This window comes from Dromaius novaehollandiae, chromosome 6 (genome assembly GCF_036370855.1).
Source record: "Dromaius novaehollandiae isolate bDroNov1 chromosome 6, bDroNov1.hap1, whole genome shotgun sequence".
NCBI lineage: Eukaryota > Metazoa > Chordata > Aves > Casuariiformes > Dromaiidae > Dromaius > Dromaius novaehollandiae.
In genome coordinates, this window is record NC_088103.1 from 10,339,956 (window position 1) to 10,354,176 (window position 14,221).

Here is a 14,221-nt window from a genome sequence, read left to right on the forward strand (position 1 = left end):
CCGAAACAACACCCAGAGGGAGCAGAGAGAGGAGAAGTCAATGGGAAGTCATTTCCGAAGGGAACAGCGAGGAGGAGCCTCGTGCAAACTAGACCAATCAAAGCAGTCATGGAGAAATTAAGACCATTAAGCAGCAGTAGCAAAAAATAAAAGAAAAGACCTGATAGTGGAGTTAAGGCACGGACACAAAATGTGCCTCTGAGCATCTGCTTGTTTCAAGATGTGTCTACAAGGACGACAGAAACCAGCTTGAGCTTCCAGACCCAGAAGAGCTCTGATGAAGAAAATCTGGGCTGTTTGCATAACCGCAGCGAGACCATTAGGCACATTAAAGTGGTTGAAGATGAGGTTCAAGAATAGACGCACAGAAATACTATGACAAATATTTGGGAGAGCCCGTATGAAAACAAAGGGCTTGAAAGGGCCGAGACCAGATGGCCCACATGGCGTTTGGCTGAAGCACGCTGCACCGTGGCACCCCAGGCTAACGTGACACCTCCCGGCACGGCTCTTAGGAGGAACGGCTGGATGGCTGATACACGGGAGAACAGAGCTCGTTAGGAGCCGGCTTCCACGGGTCATCGAGTCCTTTCCAAACGCCAGCCAACCACATTTGTCCCAGCCGTGCTGAAGCACTTAGCGTCAACAGAAAGCAGAGAAAACGGGGCTGGGATTTTAGCAGTGGATTTTAGCACTTAGTGGGTTTTAGGCCTCCTCGGGGGTTTCCAGTAGCGGTGTGGACCCCTGGGTAGTAAATTGAAACCGGATGACTGCAGGCTCGCTTTGCTCGGTCACCTTCTGCCAAAGAGCCGGTGCGCCCTCGGGCATGTGCAAACCACAAAGCCAAAAACCACTGCTCTTGACTATCCCCTTTCTCTTCCCCTGCTACCTCCCCTGAGCAAACCAAACAGAGATGAAAGGATTCCCGGGGAACGAGAGGGACATGAAATCTAGGAGACAACATCTTCAAAGCAACAAGAGAAAAGAACCGCTACCTAGCCCATTTGGGCAAATATTTCTCTAACCTATTCTTTTCCTCTGGGGATGGAGACCCCACGCTCTTCCCTAAAGCTCTAGTCCCAGGAATACCCTTGCCCTTACTCGTAAGGCTGTATTTGTTACCTTTCTTACAGGCTACCCCAAATTTCCCTTGTTGTTGTTGAAGCCAGTGGATGACCTCTCTGATGCAGAGCAGACTTGAAGAGCAGCTTTTTTTACTTCTCTCCTCTTTGAGGCCACCTTTTATGTGTTTGAAGTCTGCTATCCTGTTCCCCACAGTCTTCTCTTGTGCTTAGACTAAACAAACCTGATTCTTCCAGTCTCTCTGCGGAGGCCATGTTTTCTGGGCCTCTGGTCATTCTTGTTGCTCCCCCTCGCTGGCCCATTTGCCTCGTGAAGAGCAGGGCTCAAGTCTGGACATGCTGCTCCTGCTGAGGTTTTTCCATGGCGAGCAAACGGGGAACTACCAATGCAGCCAGAAGTGTTACGCCGCTGGTCTCGTTGAGTCGATTCACTTTACACGTTGTGTCCCAGACGCAACGCGTTTCTCCAGAAGCAGATCATCGGGTATACCTGCAGGCACTTATTTCTTCTTCCTTGTAGTACTCCGCATTTCTCCTTATTAGAGGGCATTCTGGATTTTTTTTTCTCCTATTAACGACACTTGCCCTGAGTTCTGGTTATCCTCTGCGAGGCTGAACGCGTGTTTCTCTGCTACGCATGCCACCAGCAAAAATACCAAATAATCTATTCTGCTTTAGGCATCAACTTGATCCGCTGTTCCCCAGCCACAGAAAACTGCCTTTTAGAAGCTGCCTTTCCTGTCAGTTTTGCACTCCTCTTTTCGTAATCTTGTCCAGTATGTTTCTCTCACCTGCTCATCAGGTTCCCACATGAGTCAACGGCAGAAGCCTTGTTAAAGCCAAAGACATGATATCTACTTACTTTCACCGCAGGGTCTTAATCACAGAAGGAAACTGAGTTTTTCCTTGCTGTTACCTCTGCCTTACCCTCATCTGCTGAAGGGCTGTTTGACCTTGTCCCCCACCAGCCCCCTCCGAGATTTCTTGCAGTACTCCTATATGAAGCTGCCTCCCCCAAGGTTTGGTGTTACCAGCTCTCCTGCTCCACTGAGCGGGAAGAAGGCCTCCTCCTCACTCTAATGTACTTCTACAATGTTTTCTTGGTGTCCCCGTGTCCCCTGATGGCCCAGCTCCACCTTTGGCTTTCAGATTTCTTCCTGCACACCTATTTTATATCCTTTCAGCTTTTGCTTTTCTTAGATCTTGAATTTCAGCTCACTAAGGAGTTCATGATTTTCTTTAGTTGGTCCCTTACTTTATCCCCTTTGCATTGGGATAGTCTCGGCTTGTGCCTTCAGCAGTGTTCCCCTTCCCAGCTTTTTGCTTTTTTGAAGGCCACCTCGAAGACCTGGACATCTCCCACAAGCACCTCGCAACCCCGAGGACACGCACGCTGATGCAAAAGAGCCATCACTCTGAAAAACCCTGCTCTTGGGACTGCACCTCCTTGGTAGTCCCTCGTCAGCCCACACCCCACATCCTCTAGCACATCCTGTGTGGAAGATGAAGCCTGAAAACTCTGGAGCTCCAAACACCGTTTGGAAACTGCGACTGGTTACTCAGAAGTCTGAAACGCCTCTGCTGAGGAGCTCAATGCTTCCTCAGCCCTCGGCCAGGCCCTGCACAAGTCGTATTCCCCAAAGAGCTCCAGAATTAGGCAGGAACCACAGGGAAGAACCGGCCAAAATAAATCATGGCTGGGTAAAGCAAAAATAAAATCCACTGCACTTTTACTTCCTGCTGAAAATTACAATCTCTCCCTCATAATGTGGTTGTCCGGGAACAGTAGAAAGTTGGAGTTTACTCTAGCTAACAATTATTTAAGTAAATTCTCTGATCACCCACTTAAAATGCAGATGGTATGTTTTACTCACTTGCCAAATTGCATGGATTCATTTTGTTTTCCTGTGTCATTTTTGAAATTGCCAGTTGATTTTAATACTTAGGGCACTAAATGTTACTTTCTTTCCTAACTCTCCTTACTTCTTCCCCCTCTTTCATCTGCTTACTCTTTTCTTTTGCCTTCCTCCTCCCAAAATGCTTCACAACTTTTATAACAGCAAATTCTGTCACCTAACTGGGGAGGAACAAAAGACCATTGTGTACAATTTATCTTTTAATAGACTCCTTCCTCAAATACTTCACAGACTGCCAATGCTGTCTTCCAGTCCCCGTCTCACACCCTTTTGAGTTATGAAAACGCTTGGGAGGGTCTTTCCTTTAACAGCGACGTTTTTTCCACCCGAGATGATTGATAGCCCCCAGTTACCACTAATTACCCTATCAGCAGTTGGCCACCAGCCTGGCCACAGCTCCGTCCCTCCGGAGACCGGCAGTGCATCCCGGTCGCTCCTTATCCTCCTCTTCAAGGATGCAACAAACTGACTCATCAGAGCAACCATAATTTCTCCCTTCGGGCTCCGTCCTGCTGGGCTGCCCCGTCCCCAGAGAGCACGCGTGGAGCAGAGCGGGCCTGAAGCTATTCCCTTCCGAAGCAAGGCGGTGGTGGAGCTTCCCAGCGTCGGAGGGTTTGCGCAGCGCGCTTCCTTGCGAAGGAAGGGGACGGCGTTAAGTCATTCGTCCAAAGCTGGCCGGGGCCACCTCGGGCTTTGCGGTGGCTTGCTTAGCTTGGCCACCCTGCGCGAGACCCTGCCCCACGGCAGCCAGGCTGGCGGAGCAGACGCTTACGGGGACAACCCGTGCTAACTAAGCGGGATGAAAGGGTTCACGGCTTTCCTCTCCTGGAAAGCAAATCCTCTCCCTAACATCTCCGGTGCCCGAACCAGATGCCTCACGCAGCACGTGCCAGAGAGGCCAAAAGTTTTTTCTTCTTGCATATATTTCATAAAGATTGCTACTTTTAAAGGTAGCAAGAGATCCCTTGATAATCTCAAGAGAAAAAAAAAAGAGAGAGCAATATAGATGAAAAAGAAACATACTACTTTTTTTCACTAGAGCAGAGAAAAAATAACTTGGAGGAAACCCAACTAAATTTAGAAGGTAGCTACTCCCGGAGGAGGGAAAGCAAGGAGCATCGGCAGGCCCAGCCTCGGAGACAGCACGCTCCCACTCCCAAACATGTGAGAAAGAAAAAAAAAAAAAAAAAAAAACATAAAAGCCCGACGTCCTCAGAGGCAAGGCAGGCGAGGTGTTGGTGCAACCCTCCTGCCCACGCACGCGCAGCTCGGGCAGGTGCAAAACGTGCGACCGGGCACCCGCGGGAACAGGCGGATTTAAGTGCTCCCAGTGGCACCATGCACCCTGCTCGCCCCGGAGCAAAGGGCCTGCAAGCACCGGGTAAAGCCCCGGCGCGCTGCACGTGCACCGACCCCGCGGGGCTGCAGCCGGAGCCGGGCTGCCGCGCACTGGCCACCCCGTCGCCTCGGTGCCACCCTCCCTGCAGCAGGGCTTTTAGCACGAGAAACAGCTTTCTGATGCACTATCCAGAAGATAGCCGAGAAACTTAATAATTAGTAACAGCTTGAAATCACTCAAATATGCCCCTGCAACTCCGTCTGACTCCCAAGCGCGGACCGAGCCAGAGCACCTCCCCGAGCCGGCTGAGAGCGCATCCGCCCGCGTGGTCAGAGAAAGAGGGTTAACCGAGCAAACAAGCTGTTTGTTTGTCGGGCTTTTTCCCCCAAATTGTTCGTGCCCTCTGTCGAGAAGGGCTTGCAGAATCCCTGGAATTCATTGTGTGGTTTGCGTCTTCAAAACAAACGCGACGACAGTATGCCTAAAGCAAACAAACCCCAGCCCCAAATGCAGCCAGGCGGCCAGGGCGCATGAGCGGCCTTGGAGGCTGAAGTGCGTGTACGCTCTGCAGGGCCAAAACAAATGCGACCTGGGGAGCGTATTTGGATCGCAGGGAATAATAGAAGTCCTGGGGAGATTTCTTACACGGGAGGGCGGGGAGGGAAAAAGAAATATTTGAGCAGCGATTATGCTGCAACTTTGGTTGCAGATGTGCGCGCCGGGAGATGCTAGCTCATCACATTTTCTGGTGCCGCAGCTCCCGCTTCCCGGCGGCACCTTTGCGGGACGCCCGGCCGCGGGATGGGCGAGCAGTGGCCGCTACGGGCTTTGGTGATAGATTCATGGGAAAAAGCCAATGGGGAAAGCTCGCGGCTTTTGGGGGCAACAGCTGCTTGAGACAAATGGCCTCATTTCCATCGCCACGTCATTTCCATCCCAGCGATCACGGGAGGAGGCCGTCCACGAGGAGGTCCTCCAGCCCCGGTGGGACACGTCACAGGCGACCACCCCCAGCGAGCCCGAGCCCCAGCTCCTCCAGCTGAGGAAGCGCAGATTTCCTTATCATTTGCTATAAATACAGCTGCGCTGCTTTCCTGCCCGCGCTGTTCCTGCCGTCCTTATCACGAGCGCTCAGATAACCGCGGCGCGCTCGCACACTGAGCCTTCTTGCTCCCCCATTCCAGCTTTTTCTAACCATCTACGTCCGCAAACGAGGCCCCCGGCGACCCGAAGCCTTCCTATAGCGAGGGGTGACCCTGCCGGGGACCTCTGCATCCGCAGGGAACAGGTCAGCAAGTGAACTTGCCTTCCCCTTCCCCTCCTTTGCCATGCGGAGGGCTGGCTGGGGATGAGATGTGCTCAAACGTCACTTCTGATAAACATTTATTTCTGGCGAGGAGCGCTACGCGTGCTTGTTTATCGGCGGCGGAGAGGGCCGGTGAGCAGCGGCGGGCACGCGCCAAGTCTTGCAACATCTGGAGCGTTCTCAGCGCTTCCGAATACCTCCGGCTCCCACCAGGGTCACTCCGTCCTGGTCCTCAGGCACGTGAGACACGAGGTAAAAAATGCACTGGGAAAACGGTTCCCAAGGTCTCCGGCCGGATGGCAGACCGCGCTGAAACGGCACCGCGGCGCGCTCGGGTGGCCTGCGTTGCGTCAGCCTGAAGAGCAACGGAGAACGCCCGCAGCGACGGGGCCGAGACGAAGCAGCAGCTAACTGCAGGTGGCTGCATCTCCGCACTGCCCCAAGGCCATCAAGACTTCGCCTGCCGCAGCTGCGGCTTTGGACCGTAGCTTCGCTACCCCCAGTGGACGAGCTGGCAGCGGTGGCAAGAAATTTAGTAAATAGCTTCTGGGGCTGTAGAATATCTGCTGAAGACAGGCAAGTTCAACAGGCAGCAAGCAAGCTCGAGGCTCACCTTCACGAGACGCTCCTTCCCCTGAATCAAGCCGTCCTTCAGAAATACCACGAGCTCAACAGAATGAGGGGGCACCAACGTCCTATGGGAAACCCAGCGCTGGCTGCTGCCACGGCTTCATGGGAGTATCCGTGAGCAAGTATCATGATCCTGATGTAGAAATGCTCGGGTGATTCATCCATCACACGCATGATGCGGGTCACGCTCCAATGGCTTTAGAAATCAGCACATCTCCATTTTCCCCTGCTCTGCATTCAAGTTCTAAGTTTCCTTCTCCAAGCTGGCGCAGAAACACCAGGAGGATATTCATTCCTGTGGTTTTTTGGCATTTGTATGTCAAGTCTAGGCAGGAACTTGAAAATGGAGCAGTGCTATGATTTGTGTTCCAGTTGAAGGGAAAAGTTGAAATTTAAAGAGTTGAACTCAGTCTTGATCTCATCTTTGGTGGAAGGTTACTTAAACGACATTTCATTCGTGCTGTCTTTTTAATTTAAACCTTAATGGTTCCTATTGTTCCTTTGCAGGACCAAAAACAGTCCAGCAGCCCTCGTCTGGGCTAGGCAAATCAGACGTTATGCAATGTCCTGCAAGTCCAGCTCTTTCACGTACCTGTGGGGCTTTACCTCTTGTTTTCACGTGCTGCTATCTTACAGACCCACTGGAGCGGTAAAGGAGCCCATCTCCTCTCTCTGGGTCTAATTATGTACAGCGTGGGAAAACTTTGCCTATAGCAAGGACAGGCCCCTCGGTCGCTTCATCCACCGCTGTTCTGCTGTTGACCACACTTAATTACGCTTTCCTACACGCACCACCAGGCCCAGCTACAGACCTCACATCAGACACCAAGAGAAAAGCCACAGAAAAGAGAAACGCCACTTTTAGGGGTTCATCCAGACACGCCTTTCCCTGCCTCTTTCTTTTCCAGCTTCACCTACTCAGTTCGGATACACACAAACTCCCCCAAAACTTCAGCAACTTTGGATGCGAGGGGCAGCCGGCACTCTGCTATTTCTTGTACATAGTCAAATGCACCAAAAGGCAATGATGAAGGCTGCGTGATTCACAGCCGTGGAATGAAATGCCATTTGCAAATGTTTTTTCCATAGTAGTTTGTCACTTATTGTATTGAAAACCACTTCAAAAGATGTGTCTCATAGAGCCTTTTGATATTAGCATGATTAAAAACATAATGCAATTAAGCAATCCCATAACACTTCTGTATGTTGTATGAGCGGGACCTTGAGTGACCGCTTCGTTCAACCTCCCCGATATATATGGCTGCTTCTAACACCAGGCTGCTCTCCTGCAAGATGCCTCCGACAGTCGCGTAGCACCGAGGAATTCAAACCTCCTGGCCCAGAGGCACACAAACAGACGGCAGAAGAGCACCCTTGGCTTGCAGTTCATCCCACCAAAGCTTAACCATCCACCTCGGGTGCTGAGTCAAGCCACGCCGCCTAAAACCACTCCCTAATCAGCCAGGCAAGATCAGCACCTCCCGAGAGCCGTTCTGCCCATCTCAGGGTTGATGCCTAAAGTAAACAGCGGATTTGCCCTCTGGATGTCTCTCTCTCTCATCGACCATCCAGGATGACTACCTGGACGTCTACCGGTTTTCCAGTTGTTTCTGTCACATGCAGAGTTAGTATTTATATATGCACCCAACTGGTTACGACATGCCTATATTAATTTCCTATACCTCAAGCACACCGTGGAAAGCATAACTTTGCATGCATGAGCCACAGAGCATTAAACCCTTTCAGCAAGAGGCAGATAAAAAAATCCCCTACCTGCCGGGCAGCTGCATCGCTGGTGCACGTCTCGGACCTCTCGATGTCTCGGCAAGTGGAACTTTAATTTCTGTCAAGGGAGGAGGGAGAGCGAAAGGATTTGTTAGTACTGTTGCAACCAAAGCCCCAAACTCTCGGGAAAGTGGGGTGGGGGGAGACTGCCCAACCCGGGTTGGGGTGGGAACGGCAGAGACGACCGGTTTGGGAAAAAAGAGGGGTATTAGAGTTCATAGTCTTTAACTAGAAACGCAGGGCCTGCTTGATTGGAAGCAGGCTGCGGGAGTTTCGTAACGGCCTCCAAATGTGGTCCTCCGCACGGGCGTTACAAAATCCAGAGCCTGCGGTGGCCGCGTCCTCGCGAGAAAGCTGCGTTTCTCAGAAGACCAGCTCAGCGGGTGAAAAGCTGAGGCTTGGAGCAGGTACTCTGAAACCTATCGAGAGCTTCCACAAGGTGGAATCCCATCCAAATGTCCATTTCCAACCAAGCAGTTTGGCTGTCTAATGCCGCCTGCACCCGCTTCCTGGCTCCGTCTCCAACACGGGGGGACAGAGCCCAACCGAGGCCACAGTACCTTCCCTCACTGGAAACGTGATCAAAATTGACCCATGTCCCACGCAAAATGTGTTTTGGGGACGGCGTCCACACCAGCCCTAACAGGCATTACTGAAATAACAGTGATTTAGTGAAGAAAATGCAGATCAATCCAAAACAGTTATTCATTAACACCTGTGACCTGCACCTGGTTAACGATCTGAGATGCCACTGCTTTGAGAAGACCTCTCAGCGGAGGCTGAGCTGCCAGGGTGCGGTGCCAAGGGGACGCTCCCTGTTCCCAAACTACAGCTAACTTTTAAGCCCAACTAGGCATCCCAGCTGCATCTTCTTATTGTCCAGCCTATTTCATAGCTGGGCTAACAATTTGAAAGAAATGGTCTGATGTTAGGCTCAACAGAAGCCCATGCTCAGGCTTGTATAGAAGTGACTTGATTTTCACAAGTGACAGTTTTCACAAAATTTTTGTGATCAAATATTTTTGTCAAAAAATGTCATTTCCCTGATGTTACATCTTCCTGCAGGAACGTGCCCGTTTGGGGAAAATTTATTTTAGAAGGAGAAAAAAGCCTGGTTCTGCCTGGCAAGAAGGCAGGCAGAGCCGACTGGAAGCCTTCCATTTTCCGTTTTGACATGACTGGTTGTCTTGTTGCACGTCAAAATCAAACCGGGTTGTTGCGACCGACCACAGATGGAATATTTTCAGAGCATTTCTGTTGCACAGTAGACTGAAATGTTTTGATTTGATCCGGTATCGGGGCAGGGAGTGGAGGTTGGCGCGAGGAAGATTGCCAGTTCCCATTCGGCATTTTAATCTGCGTTTACCCTCTCAGCCAAAACACACAGACATGGGATTCCTCGCGCTTTGGGCACGTTCCAGCCTAGCTGCCGCCCCTCCAGATGGCACGGCCCTGCACTGCAGCCCTTTTTCGAGTGCTTTGTGCTAACGGTCAAACATGGGCACAAAGGCGACAGCAGAGCTTCCATCTGGGGACCCAACCGGCACGTAGGCGCACGCGTTCCCCTCTCCATCTGCCTCCAGGCCAACCACAACGCTGAAAGCAAGACTGCCCCGGCGCGGCGGGGCTCCCCGGGGAGCACAGCACCGGGCGCGTGCGGGTCCCCATCCCCGACCATCGCCGTGTCTCCTGCGGCGCGCTGGAGCTCCGCTCTGGAGGAGACACTTGGCTCCTGGAGACCTCAGCTCACCTCCGGGATGAGATGGCTGAGCAAAAGCAACGCCCAGCCCTTTCTGCTTCCCTCGTTACCACCTTGCAAAACACCTCCCGGTCCAACGCGAGAAGCTGGCTTTGCTCAGGAGAGCAAAAAGAAAAGGTTTTCCCCTGAAACTGCCCTTTCCAAAGGAAAGCCTCCAAACTGAGGCAACAGCAAACCCGTCATTTTAGAGGGTGGCTGATTTTTGTAATATGATTTTGCAATACAGAGCCGGCGCCGCGCTTCCCGCACTCCCGGCTAACTCGCCACCAGCGTGGCAACAGGGCCGGCTCTGACGGATGCAGCAACGAGAGCGAGAGCTTCTCCTGACACCAAAGGACTGAGGCTCAGGCCCCGAAACCTCTCAAGTGCCCGTGTGTTTTGGATGGGCTCTTGAGAGGGGGCTCCTTCAAAGGGGCAGGTTAAGAGGCCTTTAGCAGACGCAGCCGTTTGCAGTCACCCGGGGAGGCGAAATCGTTTCCCACCGCTATCTCCAGCTGCTAAGAGAAACATGTCCCAAATAGATAATCTATTACAGCCATCAGGAAGATTTCAAGGGCTGGTGGTTTTGCTCGCACTAATTGTTTTATCTCCAATTTCACTGTTTTTTCTTCAAGGCCCAGCTCCCGGCGTCGCAGGATGATGGGAGAGAGGGCAGAAGCAAGCGGTGAGCAAAAGCCGGGGATAGAACACCATCCGGCTTCAAGAACAGCAAGCCGACGAGAGGAAACACGACTAACCCACCCGAGGATCCAGAAGGAAAAGAAAAAAAGGAAAAGAAATCCTATGATTTTAGGGCGGAAAGTACCAAGATAAGGGGCAAGGCAGAGGAAGCTCAGAGTAATTTAAGGCTGCACTTGGCTCTCCTCTCACTGACCGCCGCAAGCTGAACTGCGCAGCGTCCTTCTCAAGACGTTCAAGCAAAAGTCCCCAGACAGCGAGCCTTGCAGGGCAGCCGCGAGGACCAGACCTGCCCTGCCGTGCACAGCACAGCCCTCGAGTGTCCCCAGCGTCGCCGCAGTCGCGACAAATACCTCCCGCAAAGCTCCCCGGACTCCACGGGCTGCGTGGGATGCCGACTGTCCCTGCATCGCGCGTGCACACGCGTGCACACGCAGAGCCTCCAGCTCTGCAACGACACCGGTACCGGGTGTTTCTCCAGGCAGCAGCACCGAATCCCTCCTGCTCTCCGCCCCGCCGAGCGCTTGGCGAGCAAAGCGGTACCAAATGTTACCCAGCACGGGAACAGACCTTATTTTCTGCTTTGGAAAGCTCTGCCTCTGCCGCAAACACCAGTAGCAAGTTTATTTACCCTTTTTCTATGTTTTTCTGATTCCCCATAAACACGGAGGAATTCCAGCCCGGATCCAAAGCTCCCCCCGAACTACCCCTCCTCTGCAGGGGCGCTTTCCAGGGAAGACCGGAGCGGCTCCCGGCGGCAGAGCGCTCCCCGGGAGAGCGCGGGAAGCGGCGCTGGCCCCGGGAGTCGCAGCGGGTCTCTGCCGCCCTCTCCTTGCTCCTCCTGCTCTGCCGGAGATGGAAGCTTTGACACAGCCCCAGTTTTGGGACTCTGAAATGGGAAGCGAGGGCCGGAGAAACGTCCCCATCAGCTGGTCAGCTGGCTTAAAAATAACTCGTTCAGCCAACCCGTCCACCCCGCTCCTCTCTTTTTGCTCGTCCCCTGCGTTGTCTGGAAGAGGGGCACCCAAGGGAGCTTTGGCTCAGGGCCGGGCAGCTTTATAAAAAAAGGGCAAATAAGGAAACGCATGCACTTAAGGTGAGCCCGGAACGACCCGGACCGCCTTGCTGGGAATTTGACAGGGAAACCATCAAGGATATGAGCTGCCGCATGGCCGCAGACGCGGAGCAGGCTGCAAGGCTCTCGCCAGCCCCGCGCTCGAGCTCCTCGGTGCCGCTCTGCCTGGCCACGCTGCACCTGGCAGAGACGGGGAGACGCAGGGAGCAGCGGGGATTTAACTCGCCTCCAGCGCAAGCTAGGGCACGCGATGAGCGAGGACGAGCAGCATCCCGCACGCTTCGCCCTCCTCCCTCCCCACTGCAGCTCCCACGAGCCGTGGGAAACCCCAGCCTGGGGTCCCTGAGCCACGGCGAGACCATCGCCGTCCCTGTGTCCTGGGGCACAGCTGACCCCGTGTCCCTTGAAAACGCCGCCGATCATTTCGTGATGGATAACCCGGAGCCGGCGGCTGGGAAACTCATTAAGGCTGGAGCCCCGGGCAGCGTGGCGGGGACGTGGCCGCGAGGGGCCCCGGGAGCCGGGCGGCGGGGAAGGAGCATCCCACCAAGCTTTCCCTTTCCCTGAGTTTCCCCCTTTCTCTTTCCTCCGCGCGCAGGGAGACGGCCGGGCTCGAACAGGCGCAAACCCCCCGTGGGGAAGCACCGGGGCTCGCCGGACCCCGGGCTGGGGCAGAGGGACGCGAGCGCCCGGCGGGAGGGACCTGTGCAAACGAGGAGTTCAACCTTGCAGCATCACTTGTGCAAAAACACGTTTTTTAAGGGAAAATGGGGGAAAAGGACTAAGTGGCTAGGCATGTGCATAAAATCAACAGCGCGGCGCATAAACAGCGTACACGAAAGGCCACCGACCTCGTCGAGCAGCTGGTCGACTCTTCCCGAAATAGCCGTCTCCACTCGGTCCGCCGCGAGCCAGGCGGGGAGGCGCGCGGGTCCGTCGGCCTCCAGGCGCGACAGGCGGGACTGCAGGTCGGACGTCCGCAAGTAGAGCAGGAGGCTGAGCGCCAGCGAGAGCAGCGAGGCGCCGGGGAGCCCCGAGGCCAGCAGCAGCGGCAGCCGGCAGCATCGCTCCCCGCCGGCGCTCCGGGGGGGCGGCGCGCACCCCCCGCCCAACGCCGCGGCCCCCACGCCCTCCCAGCTCTTCTCCTCCAACATGCCCTCCCTGCCCGGAGCAGCAATAAATAAATAAATAGAATAAATAGAGCCTCGGTCCCGCGCCGAGCAGCACAATCCGAAAGGCGTAGGAGGGGGAAAAGGAGCGTCCGAGGGGATCCCGGTGCCGGCAAGTAACGGCAGAGCTGGATGGGGGGAGCTCTCTTTAAAACAAAATATATGGAAAAAAAGAGGTGCAGGAGAAAAGGATCCAAAAAAAATCCGATGGGGATTTTTTTTCTTCTCCTCCCGTGGGTTTTTGCTTCCTCCGCAGGCGCCGGCTTCAGCGGCCGCGCAGGGCGGGCAGGCGCAGGCGGTGGCACGCCAGAGTCCCCGTGGGCGCGCGGGGGCCCGCGGCGGCTCCGCGGTGGTGCCGGGGCTGCCCCTGCGACATGACCCCGCTGCCCACGCCGCCGCTGCCACCACCGCCGCGCTCTGCCCTCGCCGCCCGCCGCGGCCCGTTTATGCGCCGGGGTGGGATGGGATGGGATGGGGTGGGGTGGGATGGGGCGGCGCGACGCCCCCGGCCCCGGCCCCCGCCGCCCGGCCGGCCCTTCCCTTTGAAGTGCCTCCGCCGAGGTTATTTATAGCGGCAGGAAAGGCGCTGCGCAGAGCCCGGGCTGGACGCGCCGCCGCTCCCCGGCCGAGCACACGCCGGGGGCTGCCGCCCACCCGCCCCGCGGCAGCGCCCGGCCGGGGAGGGGGCCAAGGGGGGCAGCGGGGTGCGGCTGGGGGCTGCCACTCTGCAAACAGCTCCCGGAGGCAGAGCTATCCCAGAGCGGTGCATCGCCTACAGCACTTTGGGGGGCTCTTGCCCCACAGCCCCATGCTGCTCAGGGTGCAGCCCCCCCCTCCCCGGGGCACATGGCCAGGATGGGGCTCGCATCCCTCCGGCAAGGCGCGGGAGCACCTTGGCACCCATCGGCACCCTCTCCTGTCAAGGGACCCCCAGGGCACCCCGAGGATTTAAGCTGCTTCGCGAAGCCGAGCTCCCCGGACACCTCCGCGGTCCTCGCCCCGCGCGTCGCTCCTGCCGCTGCAATCTCAGCCCCCCCGCTGGGACCCCGCCAGCCCCCCCCCCCCCCGTCCCCCAGGCAAAGCCCCTTCCCGCACTCCAGCCCTACCTCCATCACCTTCCCGGGCAGCGCCTGCCAGTCAGCATCCCGCCCGTCCATGGGGCTGCTCGAGGCCCGCCGCGACGCGCTCCCCAACGCGCAGCTGGCAACTCGCCGCCGTTGCAAGCCGAGCTCCCCGGCGCCTTTTTCCCTGTCATTTGCGCGTTTGAAATGCAGATTTTGCGTGCAGCCGCCGCTGGAAATCGCTGGCAGAGAAAACGCCCCGGCGTCCCTGGGCCGCTCTGCCTGGCGGAGGCTTTGCGGGAGCGGCCGGGGGGGCTCGGGGGCCGCGAGGCAGCAAATCCCTCCTTTAGGTCTTTTAGCAGGTCTCCTGTCATCTCGCTGCTCAAATTAACACTGCGCGGGGAAAACGCCCCAGCGCCGG

General features: G+C 55.6%; 1 protein-coding gene across 1 annotated transcript in view; it reads right to left on the reverse strand.

Moving 5' to 3' along the window:
• Window positions 1-12,859, reverse strand: part of COL13A1 (collagen type XIII alpha 1 chain) — a 73,991-nt gene extending 61,132 nt beyond the window's left edge. Inside the window, exons 1-2 of the mRNA XM_064513637.1 lie at window positions 12,422-12,859; window positions 8,047-8,116 (exon numbers count right to left, since the gene is read on the reverse strand). Coding sequence (XP_064369707.1) covers window positions 8,047-8,116; window positions 12,422-12,724 — 373 coding nt within the window. The 5' untranslated portion in view covers window positions 12,725-12,859. The remainder of the gene's footprint in view (window positions 1-8,046; window positions 8,117-12,421) is intronic.
• Between the last annotated feature and the right edge of the window lie 1,362 nt (window positions 12,860-14,221).